Source organism: Olea europaea, chromosome 21 (genome assembly GCF_002742605.1).
Source record: "Olea europaea var. sylvestris chromosome 21, O_europaea_v1, whole genome shotgun sequence".
NCBI classification, from domain to species: Eukaryota; Viridiplantae; Streptophyta; class Magnoliopsida; order Lamiales; family Oleaceae; genus Olea; species Olea europaea.
This window is the reverse complement of record NC_036257.1, coordinates 8,624,759-8,644,836: the sequence shown is the minus strand read 5'-3', so window position 1 is coordinate 8,644,836 and position 20,078 is coordinate 8,624,759. Positions and strand designations below refer to the sequence as shown.

At 33.3% G+C, this 20,078-nt stretch overlaps 1 protein-coding gene across 1 annotated transcript; it reads right to left on the bottom strand.

Moving 5' to 3' along the window:
* Positions 1-18,215: 18,215 nt before the first annotated feature.
* LOC111370534 lies at positions 18,216-19,307 on the bottom strand. The gene is made up of 2 exons (XM_022992275.1): positions 18,640-19,307; positions 18,216-18,479 (listed from the first exon to the last, which is right to left on the bottom strand). The coding sequence occupies exon 1, from the start codon at positions 19,141-19,143 to the stop codon at positions 18,646-18,648; it is 498 nt and encodes a 165-aa protein (XP_022848043.1). The 5' UTR covers positions 19,144-19,307; the 3' UTR covers positions 18,216-18,479; positions 18,640-18,645.
* Between the last annotated feature and the right edge of the window lie 771 nt (positions 19,308-20,078).

Sequence of the window (20,078 nt, the reverse complement as noted above, 5' to 3'; positions counted from 1 at the left end):
TTCGTGGTGGTTTAAGTCTAAAGATGGATTTGTGTTCCTATTTTTCCTAATGACTTAAGTCTCACACAACTCGTGTGACACCACTAAAGTGTGGGTGTAACATGACAACAAAAAGGGAATAGAAGTGATTTTAAAATTGTACAAAAATATAAAATATAAATCAAATTATATTAAATGCAACTAACGTGTTGTACAAACACAAAAAGGTCGACAAATATTTCTAACTATAACATTATTATGCAAAATCGTAATTTCTTTTCATTTACAATTACATTCTTTTTATTAATTGGAAATTTTATGACTTCAGTCTTTACATACGTCCCTTTCGTTTTTATAAATTATAGAGAAGGTTTATTCCTACAACATATTCCTCAATACGACAAAAATATATACTTTCATTTACACTTTTTTTTTTTCTTTTTTGGCTCTCTTTTGGGCATATCCACTTTCTTTTGGGAATAAATTGTATTTCTTAAAATCAACAGTATATTTTGTGTACTTTTTCTCTCAATTTCCCTTGAATTTCTTAGACTTGAACTTTTATTTTTAATTGCGCAATGGCCTACTTATAAGAATTGACAAGGGTATTTTAGTCAGTTTAGTGATTTGAAATTATTCTTTAGTTTGTTGAAACTCATGTTTAAGTTTTCATTTACAAAACTTATTGATATTTGTACTTTATGACATTAGTTTAGGTACATTTTATTTTCACGCAAATATGTTGTACACTAACTTCAAAGTTGATTTATAAGAGTTTGCACTGAGATGAGTTACATCCTCGTTCAAGACTATTAGAGGCCTCATCATGTTAAAGTCCTACATATTTCTTTGTTCGAGCAAGTCTTCAAGGCTAGGATGAATGTTGATTCTACTTAGAATATAACATAAATGCTATAGATAAAGACAAAGGTATACCCATTGGAACAGTTTGCCCTCACTATTGAAAAAAAAAACGTTAAGAAGTTTCGTATCTTATTGGGGAAGTGCGTCATTTTGTTTAGGCAATCATTCGACGATTGAGACATAGATGTTCACTTCATGACATGTGAACACACGATTGAGCCCCTTTTTGTGGCTAAGGTGACATCCAAGCGGACGGTAAATTTAGATTTTACATATGGCAATAAATACACCATTTACTAGAAAAGAAAAAGGTAATTACACTCTCCGCAATATTTATTAATGGCATCATATTTTAATTGAAATAAAGGTTCCTAACTTTAGTTCATTTTCACATTTGTTCCCCAACTTTTTTCGTTGTATTTTTATTACCAACATTCTAGTACTTAGCACATCTTGTTTTTAATGAAAATCAAAAAATCTTTAGGAAGGAATAAGAAGACTACTTTATCCTTCATATTTTTAAATAAGAAAGATAAAGAACAAACAAAAAAAAATATTTTTCTCATGTTACCAGAATATTTAGATAGAAATTGACATTAGAGAAAAGATGTGTTAATTAGTTGAAACTAAAAAATTAGAACAAAAAAAATGGAGGACATGACTGAAAAAATTGAGTACCTTAATTACAATTAAAATTTGGTGCTGTTAACAAAAAGTGTAATTATATTCACACAATCATTTTTGTTAATTTCACCACATTTTAATTACAGTGAAGGTTATAACATTTTGCTTATTTTTGCACTAATATTCCCAATTTTTTTGTTACATTTTTATATTTAAAATTTAGCTGGTGCCTTCTTCCAACTTAAAAAATTGTTAAGAATGTACATGTACTTTTCAATTGTAGGATGATTTTTCTCCTTTTCACAATAAAACTTCATAGAGGAGAAGATCGAGTCTTGTTGGTGAAAGGTTATTCGTCCAAATTAAAGTATGTCTAGAGCATGCTTCCTTCGTAAACGTAATTAGGATGCTAATGAACTGGCACACTGAAAGACGGATTTTGGCAGGGAATCGGTACGATCATAAAAATACATATTATTTAATGAAAAAAAAAACATATGTATAGTTAAAAGACCCAACTGAATATAAATTCATGGAGAGATATAAATGACCAAAAAAATAATAATAATAAATAAATAAGATGAAACTTAAATAGTAATTAAACTTTTAAAGAAAAAAAATACTTTAAAAAGTACTATGTAAAGTGTTATGTAATATAAAATGAGTGATTAGTTATTTTTAATTATGTATATTTTGGTCTATTTAATTATACATAATTATATTTATCAATATTTAGCATTTTTTTTGTTACTATACTCTAAAATGTTGTATGTAAAATTATAAATTCACACAATACGATTGATAAATTCAAATACACCCTATGCAATTTGTAAATTTGCTACATTATATGTCTTCATTTCTTTCTTGCTTTCTTCTTCTTCTTCTTCTTCTTCTTCTTCTCCTCCTCCTTCTCCTCCTCCTCCTTCTCCTTCTTCTCCTTCTCCTCCTTCTTCTTCTCCTTCTTCTCCTCCTCCTCCTCCTCCTTCTCCTCCTTCTTCTTCTTCTTCTCCTCCTTCTGCTTCTGCTTCTCCTTCTCCTCCTTCTCCTTCTCCTTCTCCTGCTTCTCCTTCTCCTTCTCCTTCCTCCCTTCTCCTTCTCCTCCTCCTCCTCCTCCTCCTTCTCCTCCTCCTCCTTCTCCTTCTCCTTCTTCTCCTTCTTCTTCTTCTTCTCCTTCTTCTCCTTCTCCTTCTCCTTCTCCTTCTCCTTCTTCCTTCTTCTTCCTTCTTCTTCTTCTTCTTCTTCTCCTTCTTCTTCTTCTATGTTTTATTGTTTTTCATATTTTTTATTTATATGGAGCTATGGTTTTACAAATAGAAAGATATATTTTTGTCTAAATCAATCTTTGGATGTTAGCCATGTTTTTAATATTACTTCAGAAATGATTTTGATCAAAATTTGTTTCTTGTCAATCAAAAATGTTTTCTAAACCTTTTTAAAAAGTCTTCAAACCAATATCCCAATCTAAATTAATTTTGACAAAATAGTTGACTTAAAACAAAATTCTCCAAATATTTCGGAAAAGTGAAAAAAAAAAAAAAGGTAAGAATTTTTTTTATCATTTAATAACAATTTCAAATATAACATGAAACAAGAGGGTAAAATTGTATTTGCAAGTTGTTTTGGCTTATTCGGAGAAACTATGTTAGAATACAAATCTCATGGTAGATTTCTCCAATTTTTAGCTGGCTCCCATTTAAATCTCTTTAATTTAATTTTTCATCAATTTTCAGCCCAACCTTTTCACAATAGTGTGTCAATGTCTGCACCCTATTGAATCACTTGGCAGAGAATATCAATATCCAAGGGATATTTGGACATTGTAAGGACATTACCACCCTCCACTTTCCATGTCAATTTACAAAATTACCCCCCAATACATAGCCCCCATTTTGGCATCTAATATTCGTAGGGTATTATGGTCATTTAGCCTCAAGTGTAAAAATTCTCATTGATTATTATTGACTACCAAGTCCACATGTAACCTGCAATGTCAGTTGGGATGGATACATGTGCCCTGCAGGTGGTTGAAAAATTCGGTAAATAATGGATTTTAATGGAATTTAAAGGGGGCTTAATGAGACGTGCGCCTGTTGTAGTCAGTAAATTGCCATTGGGCTGTTCACCTTCTCATCAACTGGTTGTTGCCTCTAAGGCCCCTGATAAGACGATGAATCTAATTGAGGCGTGCCTATAAAAGAGAGCATTTGCATCCCTTGCTAGTGCATTTGTTGTAGGAAGGCCTGCATGTAGGCCTGGTGAGTTAGCTTTTTGTTACGTCATTTGTCTCATATATGCGGCAATGTTGTTCATCTCAAGAAAGATTTCCTTGGCAACCCCAGTAGGCCTCCTCGTGTGGCGTCTACGATAAGTGGCCTCTTAATTGTCATTTTTGACATCTTTTCGTGTAGCCTGTCTAGGGTTCACATATCCTTAGCTTCCACTCATCCTTACTTCATGGGTAAATCTTTTAGGTTTAGTGTAGGCTTTTTGGTAGGATTTTTACTCACGCATCTCTCGTGGTCAAATTGTGGTTTCCAGCAGACGTATCATTCTTTTGACCCCAAATCTAGATAGGACCTAGCTCGACTATGGATCTGTTGGAAAAAATTAATTAGCTGCAGTAGTGATCTGAACAATATAATGTAGAAATATAAAACTTATCGTCCGATCGAGTCTCGTGACAGCACGATGTCCTAAAGTGAAATTGCCCGTTAATAATTGCTGCGACCTCCGTGAACAATCACTCCCAAGTTACAACGATCTTAAACCACTTGTGCAGCAATCACGAATGGTTTTTCTAGAACTCTCAATTGTACTCCAGAATAAATGTAAAACCCGAATATAAGAAATTCAGAATATGAAAAGGAGGGTGGATGCAAGATGAATTTTCTATTGTCTTTTTGTGTGTATTTTTCCAAAACGAGATATGGGTTTATATAGGCAAGATGGTAGTAACAGTCTTCACCATGTTAATGCAGAATTTTAATGACTTAGTGTGGGTGTTTTAATGGCTGTTAGTGGGTTGTTACAAAAACAAACAGTGATAAAATACTGGCTATTTTTACCCATTAAAAAAGAAAAAAAAATATTTATTTTAGTCAAGAAAGCCCAAGAGCCCAAGGCCCCAATCAAGACATTTTAATATCTGCGTGGGGAGTGACTCGAACCCCTGACGTCCTACACAAATGTCACATTTCCCACCACTTTGGCACTTTATCTAATTTGATTATTTCTTTCACATTTTATATTTATGCCATAAATATATAACAATCCCCCACATGAAAGAAATAAGATAAATGAAAATATTACTCTGGAGTACGGTAGAAATCATGCAGGCTTAGGTGTCTATCGACTTGAACCTTGGCTTTGTATATTTTATCGAGTTTACTAACTGTAGAGTGAACTATGTCTTGAACTCTACAATTATAGTTGGAAACTGAGACAATAGAACACACACATGATTTCTAGAACAGTCATTGAGTTCTCGCGGTTGTATTCATTTCGGTCGTGAACTTTCCCAATTTCTTTGAGTGCTCTAGAGAATTCGCCTCAATTCTCATAGGAAGCGGCCCCACTTCCACACTCAAATAGGTGCTACTATCAAGGGTGCACTGTATTTAAACACCCCACTGAATATCAGCTATAGTAAGCATTAAGAGTATTAGCTCATCCTCTAATCAATACAGTTGTTACTACGCATCATAGGGAGGGGTTTGGAATAAATCCAATGTAGTATCCCCACAGACCACTCCAATAACTTTGTTGTCCCATTGAACTTTGACCATGGGATCTCCAATTGCAAGGTTGGATTTCCATTATAGGTGATCTAATACATAATAGGCTTTAGCCCCATCCCCCTCGATGTTTGTTGAATTAGCTCTCTAGCCAATCCTTTGGTTAATGGGTCAGCAATGTTATCACTTGACTTCACATAGTCAATAGCTATAATCCCATCCTTAAGCAGCTGACGCACAGTATTGTGCCTCCTACGAATATGTCTAGACTTTCCATTGTAGGATGAATTTTGAGCTCTTGAGATAGCTGCTTGACTATCACAATGTATTGAAATAGTTGGAAATGGTTTAGACCACAAAGGAACATCCATAAGAAAATTCCTTAACCATTCAGCCTCCTCACCTGCCTTATCTAAAGCTATGAACTCAGATTCCATAGTAGATCTAGCAATGCAGGTTTGCTTAGTGGATTTCCAGGAGACAGCTCCGCCTGCTAATGTAAATACATATCCACTTGTAGATTTACTTTCATTGGTATCGGAAATCCAATTAGCATCACAATATCCCTCAAGTATAGCAGGGAATTTGGTATAATGTATTCCCCAGTCTAGAGTGTATCTCAAATACCTCAAGACTCGAATAAGAGCATCCCAATGTTCATTGTTAGGATTACTAGTACACCTGCTAAGTCTACCAACATCATATGCTATATCAGGTCTTGTACAGTTCATGAGATACATGAGACTGCCGATTACTTTAGCATACTCTAAAGCGGAAACACTAGGACCTGAATGTTTTCTCAAATGACGGCTTGCATCATAAGGTGTTTTAGCAGGAATACAGTTGTATTGATTAAACTTCTTAAGCACTTTTTCTACATAATGTGATTGGGTCAAAATAATTCCTTCAGAATGTTTTACTATTTTGATTTCTAGAATAACATCAGCAATACCCAAATCTTTCATTTCAAAGTGCTTGTTCAGAAACCGCTTAGTTTTATTAACCACATCTAAACTAGTTCCCATAATCAGCATATCATCAACATATAAGCAAATTATCACACTACAATTATTTTCAAATTTGCTAGATATGCATTTATTTGCTTCATTTATCACATAACCACTTGATGTCAAAACTGTATCCAATTTTTCGTGTCATTGCTTAGGAGCTTGTTTAAGGCCATAAAGGGATTTTTTAAGTCTACATACTTTATCCTCAAGGCCTTCTACAACAAATCCTTCAGGCTGATCCATATAAATCTCCTCTTTTAAGTCTCCATTTAAAAATGTAGTTTTAACATCCATTTGATGTATAATAAGATCATACAGTGAGGCAATTGCAATTAACATCCTAATAGAGGTAATCCTAGTAACGGGTGAATAAGTATCAAAGAAGTCAACTCCTTCCTTTTGTTTATAGCCTTTAGCTACAAGTCTTGCTTTATACTTATCAATTAAACCATCAGGTTTAAGTTTTTTCTTAAACAACCATCTACACCCAATTGTCTTACATCCTTGAGGTAAGTCCACTAACTCCCAAGTATTATTAGACATAATTGAATCATATTCACTATTTACAGCTTCCTTCCAAAATATAGAATCTGGTGAAAACATAGCTTCACTAAAAGTACTAGGATCATCCTCTACTAAGTAGGTTATAAAGTCAGGACCGAAAGAAGTAGTGGTCCTAGGTCTTTTGCTTCTCCTAATTTTAGCTTCTTCTAATTCAGATGGCTCCTCTCTAACACTAGGAGGAATACTAAAAGAACTGCTTGATCCTTCAGACTTTTCTTTAAACGGAAATCTATTTTCAAAAAATTCAGTATCTCTAGTTTCAAATATTGTGTTCTTTTCAATCAAATTATTTTTAGAGTCAATAACTAAAAATCTGTAGGCATTACTATGAAAAGCATAGCCTATAAAAACACAATCAACAGTTTTTGGACCAAGTTTAGTTTTCTTAGGTGCTGGAATAGAAGCTTTAGCTAAACACCCCCACACTTTAAGATATTTATATGAAGGTGTTCTGCCCTTCCACATTTCATAAGGAGACTTATTATTTTTCTTACTAGGAATTCTGTTAAGAATATAACATGCAGTAAGAAGTGCTTCCCCCCACATGTTAAAAGGTAATCCAGAAGAGCTTAGCATTGATATGACCATATCCTTAAGTGTTCGATTTTTCCTTTCAGCTACACCATTAGATTGTGGAGAATAAGGTGGAGTAGTCTCATGAATAATATCATTCTCAACACAAAATTTATCAAAATCTCCTGTATATTCTCCTCCCCTATCAGATCTTAAAGCTTTAATAGTTTTGTCTAGCTGATTTTCTACTTCAGTTTTATAAGAAATAAATTTTGAATAGCTTTCATCCTTACTCTTAAGTAGATAAATATAACAATATCGAGAATAATCATCAATGAAAGTTGAGAAATATTTATTTCCACCACGAGTAACATATCCTTTTAAGTCACATAAATCAGAATGTATCAAACTTAAGATCGAAGTAGTCCTATCAACACGAGAAAATGGTTTTCTAGAATATTTAGATTCAACACATGTTTCACATTTTGAATTTGGACAATTATCGATTTTGGGAATATTTCCCAAAGTCATTAATTTTTTAATAGAAGTTTTATTAATGTGTCCAAGTCTAACATGCCACAAATCATAAGAATCCAACAAGTAAACGGAAGAGCTAGATGCTTTATTGTTAATCACAGAGACATTGAGTTTAAACAGACTCTCATCTGTATACCCTTTCCCAACAAAAGAACCACCCTTAGACAGTACAACTTGACCACTTTCAAATACAATCTTAAAACCCTTTTTTACTAGGATAGATCCAGATACTAGATTTTTCCTAATATCAGGTACCTAAAGGACATCCTTCAAATTAAGGATATTTCCAGAATCTACCCACCAGTCTCTCATATTGCTTACTAGATTCACTTCTGTCACCATAGTAGAGATCTAGCAATGCAGGTTTGCTTAGTGGATTTCCAGAAGACAGCTCTGCTTGCTAATGTAAATACATATCCACTTGTAGATTTACTTTCATTGGTATCGGAAATCCAATTAGCATCACAATATCCCTCAAGTATAGCAGGGAATTTGGTATAATGTATTCCCCAGTCTAGAGTGTATCTCAAATACCTCAACACTCGAATAAGAGCATCCCAAAATACTGGCTATTTTTACCCATTAAAAAAGAAAAAAAATATTTATTTTAGTCAAAAAAGCCCAAGACCCCAAGGCCCCAAGGCCTCAATCAAGACATTTTAATATCTGCGTGGGGAGTGACTCGAACCCCTGACGTCCCATACAAATGTCACATTTCCCACCACTTTGGCACTTTATCTAATTTGATTATTTCTTTCACATTTTATATTTATACCATAAATATATAACAGGATCTCATCTCCACTCTCTTCCTCGTGCAAGCTACCTACATACTTGAAACACACGTTTTAAAGGCACAAGATCAAAGGCTCTCCAAGAAAAGATGAGGAAGGTCATGATTGACACGTTCCAATGCTCAAGCCAATGAATAGGAAGAAATTTGTAGTCTCTTAGATACTTAACTCGTGACCTCATACAAATGGCTTACACGTCAATCGCCGAAACATATCACCCTAGCCATCATAGGCATGTTCGGTCCTAGGCAAAAAGGGAATTTGACTTCCAATCGACCTTACAGAGATGTCACATTAATAATATCACAAGTGACTCAAAAGTGTCAATTACGCTTCAAATCCTAACTGCCTCGAAATTTGGATGCCAATATATTATGGTTAGGGATTAGGCCCTTGCTAATCGCCTTAAATAGAAGAGGCGATGATCTTGCACAAAGTTATTATGCCTCGAGGTAGTTATAGATGAGGCCTAGGAATTACGTTCAACACCTTTAAATGTACGAAGGTTGAGGTAACTGTAGATAACCCTTCATTTCAGAGCATTTGAAGCCACGTAGGTGCAACGGTTGACATAACACCATAGCAAAACTTCATATTATAAAGAAAAATCACACAATTATAGAAATGGACAAGAGCTCGCTAGAAGGAAACAAACAATTTTTTTTTGGCTAAGTGGTAAACAGGGCGACATATTGGTTGAATTTGTCTTCTATAAAAGATGTCATAGACATTAGTCCATTTGAAGCTTGGAAACAATAAGAAGCCCACGGTAGATCACTTCAAATTCTTTGGCAAGCATATGCACTTCAATCTCAAAAAAATAAATAAATAATAAATAATAAAATTGACAAATAAGAGTAAAAACTTATGTCATCGTTAGATGACGAGTTCAAAGGATGGCAATTGCTAAATCTGTGTGTGAATCAAATTTTAGTTTCTTGAGACGATATATTAGATGAAGGTTCGACTTGGAATTGTTGAAAATTTACTTATTCATGCACAACAAAATTTAAAATATTTTTAATTTTTTTAAATGATCGTTTTTATGTTTAGATAGAAATTGTGATTAAAGTTTTACCTTTACCAAATTCTTCAAACTTTTTTGGAAATCTTAATCATGAACAATCACGATCTCTCATCTTCTTTGTGAATTTTAATCCGTCATGATCTTTCCACGCCACAATTATTAGTTGTCCAACCTCCAATGATAACTTACATGAGAGAACTAGAATGAGAAATATATAGTTTCACTTTCATTTGCTTGCAAGAATATGAATACCGTACTTGTGTTGTAATGTGAGTTACGAAAAACTCAAACCTCGATATATAGTTTATTAATATATGTTTAAATGGGCTTGACCCACCCATTAAACATAGCTCAACATATTAGTTAATTAATTTAAGGGAAAAAATCACAACTCAGTGGTATAGCATACCCAAATAAAAAAAAAAGTATGTATATATATATATATATAGGGAGATTCTGTTACATCCGTTTCATACAATTAAGCTCTCTTACTTTCTATAACAAGACTCCAAACACTATAGATCTGTTACCAAAATTCAAAAAACCTATCGGATTTCATTATTCATGGCGACGCAATTGATGGTGTCGATTGATTTTACTAAAAATTGGTCGATTTCATTCCACTCTTGGGTTACAGAGATTGGGGTCGATTTCGTAAAAAGCAAATAATTGCTAGAGAAGACAATCTAAGTAATAATCTGATTGTTCTGTTTGTCGATTCGAATGTCACATTCACGAATTGAATTTCGTAACACGAATTGGTCCTAAATTCATAGTTGTAGGGAAAGAGAAATCATTGCTAGCCATAATATAATACAAATAACAGCGTATTTTGCTGCGGTCACAACTTGAATTCAATAATCACAAGATTAATGTTGTTCGTTACAGAATTAGTATAACATCTAAGTTATGGGTCACAAATGCTCATATCATCGTTAGCTGGTTTCTCGTTACAGGATTCAGCAGAATCGCAGTAGACGTCTGTGACACATGTGTGAACTGTGTGTAAATGTGCTCTGATTTGTGAAATTGTAACCTCTCTACTTTGACATGTGAAATGTTTCACCAAATATGTGCCATGTATTTGGCATCAAACATTTCGTTATTCACTTCAAGCATATGTGACCTCTGTGTAACACTGTAGTCTGAATGATAGCAATCTGTGTCCGGACGTAGAAAAAGTCATATGTGACCTGATTTGTAGCTCTGTAATCTTAATTGTTAATACGTGACCTGCTTTGTGGAACTGTGACCTGAATTGTGAAACTGTAACCTCTCTGATTTGAAATGTGACATGTTTCACCCACTATGTGCCATGTATGTAGCATCAAACATTTCGTTATTCCTTTCGAGCATACGTGACCTCCATGTCAACTCGATAGTCTAAATGATAACGATCTAAGACCCGACATGTAATTGTCTTATCAAGAACTATCTGTAACCTGGTTTGCTAATTTGTGACATGCTTTGTGAGTCTGTGATCCGATTTGTAAAACTATGACCTCTTTGCTGTGCCGTGTGACATGTGACATGTTTCACCAACGATGACATTATTGATATTGATTTTAATTTGCAAAATGGTGTTCTAGCACATATATTTATTGTATAGATTGCAATTCTCATTGTCGTTGGTAACTCGCAATTGTAGTTATTTAACCCTTGTGGACACAATTATGACAAAATTTGGTCTGGATCTTACAAAGGTTGCAATATCATTGAAGTACGTACTGAACAAAGATTTACCTCCCATCAAGATAAAAAAAAAATAACAATAATATGCTATCATGCATTCTGTTGAAGGACATGTAGTGTGAACCTGCTAAATATATGTTAATTGTTGACGTAGCTAAGGCAGAGATCGTCTGGAGAAAGGAGATCGACGGTAAAATGAGGACGTTGTAAAGGACATGGTCACAACCGTAAGAGATGCTCCATTATGCTAAAATGACCGAGAGAATAACATACAAATATTACATACATAGATAATATTCTTTTGAGAATAATGTTCACTGAAAATAGTCTCTTTGAAGATTGCATTCAAATTGATCAACTAACTGTTAATTCTCTATCAACTTTGAAGTCAGAATAATAACTCTTTGATATTTGGACCACATCTGTAGCTTGATACCGAATCTGTGACTTGTGTATTGTGACGTGTGGTGACATGTCGTATGAAAAAGTTACCTAATATATGAATCTGTAACCTGATTGACAAACTAACTGTGAACTTTCTGTCAACTATGTAGTCTGATTCATAACTATCTGAGAATAGAGGTGTGACCTGAAATGAGAATATGTGACCTGAAGTGTGGACACATACGGGTAACCTGATTCCTAAATCTATGACCCATGTGCTGTGACATGTGACGTGTCGTATGAAAGGTTATATGTAACCTAATTTGTGAATCTGTGACCTGGTTAACAAACTAAGTTTGAAACTCTATAGTCTGTTTCATAGACATCTATGACCTGAGGTCTGGACCACGTGTGTCATATGAAAAGTTATATATGACGTGATACGTAAATCTGTGACCAGGTTGATAAACTAATTGTGACATGTCTGGTGTAGCGCGTGACATGTTTTACCAATTACGTGACACTGTCAGAAATAAAGAACCTGCAAAATTTACACCCTATATGAAAAATAGCATTAAAATGTAATCGAAGACGGATGAATTATGAACTTCAACACATTAATATCCTTTATTGCAAATCAAAGTTTACGAGTTACTATTCATTACAAGAACCTCTATTGGCTAGACACATGCAATGTTCATAATATTTACAAACTAAATCATTGTCTTCACTAACAAATTTAAATCTAATTTTCAATCTATAACAGGTCATTCCTCCCTTATAGGTTGCAATTTTCAATCTATAATAAGTCATTCCCCCTTTGTGGGCTTAACTTTGATTGTGTGGTGGTAAGAACACCCTTGTATATGAGGTTGTAATCTTGCCAAGAAATCAACTTTTTTCTGGTATTTTGTATCGTCAAACCTACTTGAAGCATTAATAATGATAAAATTGTTAAATACTTGTATTGTAATTTAGACGCAGAGAAAATGAAATAATGACTCTTCAAGTTTAAGGTCACGTTCACTTGATATGGTCACATGTTCACAAAAAAACTTGTTTTACATATGGATTTAATGGTCATGTACATGTGTAAGTATTTGCATTGAGACCACTTGGTCACATATAGGTGAAATGGTCACACATGGACATCGAATAACTAAAACACATCGTCAACCATGTTAACAGTCAGGTCACAGGCATACGAAGTCTTTTCATTCAGGTCACAAATCCCAACAAACTTTAGTCACATTCACATATTAAGGTCACATTTAGAGTCTTCACAGTTATAAAACATAATATTCATATTTCCAAAATCCTATCCCCATTCTAGTAAGGTCACAAGCAATCATATCGATATGCATTCACGTCACGGATTCCTAGGATCTGCAGTCACATTTCGCATACTATGGTCACATTTTGGGTATTCATGATTAGACAACAAATTATTTGTAACATCGAAAAAGAAAACCCAATGATAAAAAAAATTATGCGTTCAATCAAGAAACGAATTGAACAGATTTAAAGGTCACAGATCTTTAATACGTCTTCAATACATATCACCCAACGATTTTTCAATATATACCCATCACTTAATGTATTAAAAAACATAAAAATCAACATACTATATTCGATTGGCCTTTTCACGGGGTCACAGGCGACGCCGCATGCTTTTTCATATGAGATTTCCTTGGGCTTTTCTCATACTTCCTCTTTCCTCTTCTTTCTGGCATGGCATGGATGTTTATCGCCCTTTCGGAACCCTTGGGTTTAGTCATTTTTTCGTCGATTGTAAATACGAAAGTTTAAAAATAACATCGGACGAAATGATGAGGTAGACGAAGAATGTAATCAGTTCACTTGGGTGTGTGAAGAACAAACATTCCTCGACAGGTCGAAGTAGAATAACTAATTAGAGATATTCGTGGGGTGGATAACTGTCGGAGTGATTTATCAGAAATTGCGGGGAGAAGTTTGGGGGTAGTTTCATTTGATAAAAAAGGAAGAAAGATTTGAAGCACGTTAAATACGGAAACACACTTATTTAAAATAATTAATTTTTTTTATTAACCTAATATCGGGGATTTGACTAGAAAAGTTGGATCCCTAATTTATGCACGGTAGACTTGAAACCCTTGGGACAGTGCAATTTCCTCTTAATTTAATAAATTAATCTTGGTCCATAAGTTGATCAGTTTAACTTAAGTCCGTTAATAAATAATCCAATTAATTAATTCTATTAATGTCTCACAATTGTCAATTAATTCATAAAATCATTCTTCTATTTCTCGCCTTTTGTATGTGGCCCATTTGGCATTCAATTATGATGTCGAACGGCGTGAATTATTATTTTGATATAATCAAATCAGATAAATTAAATCTCTCCTTTTAATTTATCATTAATTATCCTAGATTATTAAATTCATAGTCACTGTCCTCAATGACATCTAGAATTGCATAATGGCAATATACGTGACAGAAAGTGTCACATAGTGTGACAAAATCAAACTTGTTTGCTTACCATGAAACTAAAATTCATTCATCAATATAACCCGATCAATTACGAAATATGGAAATGTATCAATCTCAAATAATCGATCTTATTTTACGTCCCGCTTTTAAGTTAGTAATCGGGGAAACTCTTTTCAACGTATAAACTTGGCTAAGGATTTCAATACCAGCTTGAACAGATAAAACGTAGACCATAATATTTTACTATTTAAGAGTAATAAATCTTCTATTGTTCATTCACAACCTCCATAATAATTTTTGACACACTCGAACAATTCTGTATTAGCTAGTTTTAGCATAGCAACATAAAAAATATTATGAGTTTTAATTTATCTGATTTTTAGCATAACAAAAGTATGATTGTCCTCATGTAAAATATTATGATAACCTTAAGTCGAATGATCAATTTTATTATCGAACGTTAAAGATTAATCACCGACACTTAGATAATTATTCATGTGGAATCTACGGGTCCCCAATGATTTATTCTCTTTACAAAAAATATACTCATCCATTTAAATATTACCAAATTTTTGCTTCTAAATCAACTACTCACTTCATAAGTAAAAAAATGTCAAATTTGCTGGACTATTTGTAATAACAATATTCATATCTCGTTATTATTTACGACCACATATAATTAAGATTCAATTATATGTAACTTGTTTTTCACAATCACAACTCGTTGTAATTAATAAGTTACTTGAATATATGAACTCTATTAATTTAATTTATTATTATAATAGATTTATCATAAATAAAAATGCATCAATCACATTAAAAGTATTTATATTCAAAATATATTGAAATTATGGTATAACACTTACAAGAATTATACGGATTGGAAAGATTAGCAAATTGTGGGGCCCGAGACCATATCAATTTGTTTGCAACTCAAGTTGAAAGTTTGCAAGCTTGTAGCCTAGCAAACTCACTTCTCTGCACTTCAAGAACTGAAGCTAAAAGTATGGATGAACATCATTCAGTTTGAAAAGTTTGTGACAAATTTTCAAACCAAATCATTAAAGGGTATGAAAAAATGAAACTACTTCTATTTCTAAACCAATCCAAATCACTTTTTCGAGTTTGATTCGATTTAAAATCATGGTTTAATAAAAAAAAATTATATTACACGTTAAAACATAAATAGTATCATTCAAAATATTACAAATCAAAGTTCTATAATTCTAATCATTGTAATGCAAGAACATGATAGAAACATTTTAACCTCTTATTCGATTATAATTGGTGCAACATCTACAATTGTAACACGTGATACATTTTTCCATAAAGATAAGAATATAATATATGAATTCATTGATTATAAGTAAACGATATAAAACAAGCAATAGAAGAGAATGAATAGAAAAATCAAATACTATAATACATTCTATAATTTTTGTGAATCATTTAATTCTATCTCATCCAAATATTGAAAAATCATTATAGGTTCCTTGTGACCATGCAACCAATTTTTAGGGTAAATCACCGCCTCAACTATATTAGCACTCAATGAACGCCTAAATCAAGACTTTGACTACTAGTAGGATTTACCGCCTCAACTATATTAGCACTCAATGAACGCCTAAATCAAGACTTTGACTACTAGTAGGGTATTTAGACTCAGAAACAATTGTGAATATTCTACTAGCAGGAATCTAGACTCAGAAACAATTGTGAATATTTGAATAGTTAACATATCTTTAACAATTTTGGGGTAATCTTGTATTTATTTGCATTCAATTTTCACGAAAGGAATATGTTGAAAAACTTAGTGGTCAAATCTTCAAAACAACCATTTAAATAATCCACCAAACCATTTTAGCAATTAATAGTAAAATTAAAATGTAAATAATTAATTGAGTGGCATGTTAATGAAATCGAGATGCAAATATATAAGTTAAAAAATGATGTTCACTAAAAACTTGAGATAGTCCTACACAAGTTAGAACAAAATAACACAACTACCGATATAATATAGCAAATAATTATCAGAAGATAAGAAAATTTTGACAAATTGACTTGAAAATTTAGCTAAAATTCGAGAAAATTATTAGTAGAAAGAAAATAAACGTTTGAATTTGAATTAAAATTTAGATTTAATTTGCCTATTCAATTGTAATAGGAGGTCGATGAGTATGACAGTTGATCAACACTTCATCGTTTGAGGAATTTACATTCACAGTTGTGATGAGTATTTGAGTATGATTTAATTAATTAATTTAGATGAACAACACTCTATTTGTGTTAAATTGTGTTAAGTCTTATATGGATATATCATTTTAATTGGGATGTACTTAATTTTAATTGGTTGGATAAATTTAAATTTATTTATTTTCATTTTTTCGTAAGAGTTTTGCAAAGATTGAAATTAAACCAAATCACTTTGAAGTGATTTAGTTCCGTTCAAAATTAAAACGTTGACGAATCCACGAGGAACCAAACCAACTTTTTCAAAACAGCGATGTCAGTTCAATTTCACAGGCTTACAATTTCGTTGTTCCTGGTAGAAAGTGAGTGAGAAAGTCAACCAAGAATGAAGAAGTGGATATCATTAAGAGAAAAATAAAATAAAATTGAGAGCTTGTCAAGTTGCCAAAATGGAAGAAGGCCATCAAATACATTGAAGACGATTCAATTCAAATGTACAAAGCACGATATTCTCAACAGCAAAGAATTGACTTTGCAAAGATGTATAGTTGCAAGAATGGACAAATACTACGAGATAACGAAATTGGGCCTAGCAAAACATTTTCTTGGGATGTAAAGTAATGGTTGAATATCTCTCTCAAGGAATTCAACATGAGTCGGTTCAAGCTAGTCGCTTTGAATGAAAAATTACAAGTTCATGACGACGCGAACGACATCGACGCTGTTCTCTACTATAGAATTGATTGGTTACTTGATTTATCTCAATACAAGACTAGACATCACATTTTTTGTGAACATACTTTCCATGTTCATGAATAAGCCAAACAAATTTCACTTTGTAGCAGAAAAAAGAATACGACGATCAACCAGCAAACATTCTGACAAAGCCAATGACAAGTTCGAGAATTTGAAGAAGCAAATGAAGATTACAAATTAAGGAAGGGTTAAAACTAATGTCCTATTAGTTATGAACCGAATATGAAGTCTTTAACTATTTAAAATTGAAATCTTAGTATCGGAAACTTGAAGGTATTCTTCGAAAATATACAAGTCTTAATATCGTAATTATTCGATGTTTCGCTAACTTTTCAATGTTTCTAACGTAATCCTTTATTGTTTATAAAAACGAGATGTGATGTTCTTATTAAATCATCATGATCACCATCACATCACTATTAAAGTGAGGAAATCAAATTGATATCAAAGAGTGCAATATAATAGCAACTCTTCCACTAATCAAATTTATGCATATAATCAATAGCTTTAGCTAGGGCCAATGTAAGTGAGTGAACTCAAAAGCTAAATGCTGTGACATTTTGATTGATCCAATCGATTAGATTCCACCAATTGTGTGACCCCAGAATTGGTCCCGAATATGGGCTTATCACCCGTGACCCCAGAAAGCTCTAACCTTGCTGTAATCACCTTTCTAGGATGCTAATGGCATCATATAAATCATCTTTTTTAAAGAACAATTTTGGTAAAGACACTGCCCACTTTCTACAAGTGCAGTATTTTATGCTTCAAAGCACTTGGGACAATTATTTCATCAACATCCAGATAACTTTGATCATATTAAAATACTACAAGTCATTATATCTAATCGAGGGTTTTTTTTTAAAATAAGTCGTAAATCGTTTTAAATCACATCGTTTAAAAGTTTAATATTTGTTAAATAAATTAAGGTTTACCAGTGTGCCGACAGTTGAAGGAGCTATCACCATGAAACATGGAAACTGATTTTTTTTTCTTCAAGAAAAATTGTGAGGATCATTTTTGTTGTGGCATTTGTGGGTGCTGATATGATAAACACCACAATCTCTTAAACCCGTTAAAGTCCAAGAATTAAACACTAACATACAGATATACTGTTGATGAACAGTAGAAGTGGGATCTTTTTCAATACCAATTTCTTATCTAACACAATTCCTTTGATCCCAATTGAACACAATAAAAAATACTCTCTCTCTCTCTCTCCAAAAACTGTTTGTGATCCACATTCAAGATTCAACTCTATCTGTTAATGTTTTCTTGCAGAATAGAGTGAAGTCATTGTCACCATTTCTCATAATTCTTTTTCGAGGCTCCTATCGATCTGTGGATAATTTAACTATATTACAATTTTTGTTATTGCTCAATAAATAATTATATACAAACAGAAAAGAAAATGAAACAAGAAAAAAGAAGGCTTAGTACTGAGTTCTAGAAACCCTAATTGATAATCTTAAGGAAAAAATAACAAGGGAAAAAATTACTCGGCATTAAGCTTCGTCTGGTGTCTCTGAAATTCTCTCTAAGTTAGGTCTCCACACGCCAACACGCCCTCTCCGTCGATCTCTCTGAGTTGAAAGCTTTTCAGATAAAATCTCACTTAAGTACTGATCAGAAACCAGTAGGTTTTTCATAGAAAGATCACTGTTTTTCGCAATATCTTCCTTTTCGGATTCTTTCTTTTTTCTCCTTGTAGATGATCTCGATGGAGTCTTATGGGATCGAGAAGGCAAAGGCATGAGAAAATAAATCTTTCCACGTTTTAGTATTGCATCAGGAGGAACCACAACAATCTTTGGACACATTCCTTCATCGGACGGCGATGAGGGCTTCTTCAAGACATGCTTTGGATGTAATTTCATGATTTCTTCTGCCTTTATAGTGCCACTGATTTCTTCGACATAGCCATTAGTATGTACTATTCGAATTACATCGAGGGCCCCACATGGAAGAATGCAAGATATGCAGCATCTAATGGTGTTTTTCATGGTCACTAATTCTGATCTCCTCTCTGAAAGAGAGACATAGACATAGAGAAGAAGAGGATGTAGAGGGGGAGAGAGGGGAAGGGAAGAAGAAGTGGAAAGAAGTGAAAATATAAGGCAGAAAGATAAAGAGAAGTTTCTTTCTTTTTTTCATTTTTCTTTTTTATTTTTAAAAATAATTTATCTGTCTCTTTATTTCTTTTCTGATGGATGATGGTTTTATTATATGCTTTTGGCCCTCCTATTTGTCCTCATTTTTCTATGCGGCATTCTCTTGTCACTTGCTTGGGATAAAATCCATATATGGCATGGATTAATAATTGCACCTCATTCTGTACTTTTGCCTTTTGGATCTATCATTCAACACTCCCTCCCTCCCTCGACCTTCCCTCCTTAGTACCCTTCCCCTTCGCTAATTTCAATAATTTGGGTTGGAGGAATATGGAGACACATGTTTGTCCATGGCTGGTATTGCTAGATCATCCAAATGGCTCAATCAAATTCTGACACTTGTCAATCTCTGATTGAATATGTTTTGTTGGAGTAGGTGAGAAGGCTATTAGTGTAGTGCCCTTGTTTGGTGTAGGGGAATGTGGGGTTCCTGGTATTAGATGAAAGGAGAGGAAAGAGGAGTGAAATTGGATTTTTTTTCAAGATAATCTTCTTTTGAGAGGAGTTTGATGATTTTTCAATAAGCCCGAGTAAGATCATGTGCATTGTGGGTAGTATATCATAATATTCATTTCCAATAATCAAGAAAGATTGCTTGAATTTCTTCACAATTAGATGGAAATTGGAATTTGGGACTTTCTTGATTGACAAATGTGCTATCTTTGTTCAGTTCAACCTAAGCCCACTTTGAGATAAAGAAATTCAAAAAACAAGATGACGACACAGAGAAAATGGATCCATCTAACACAGATACATAGATATTTATG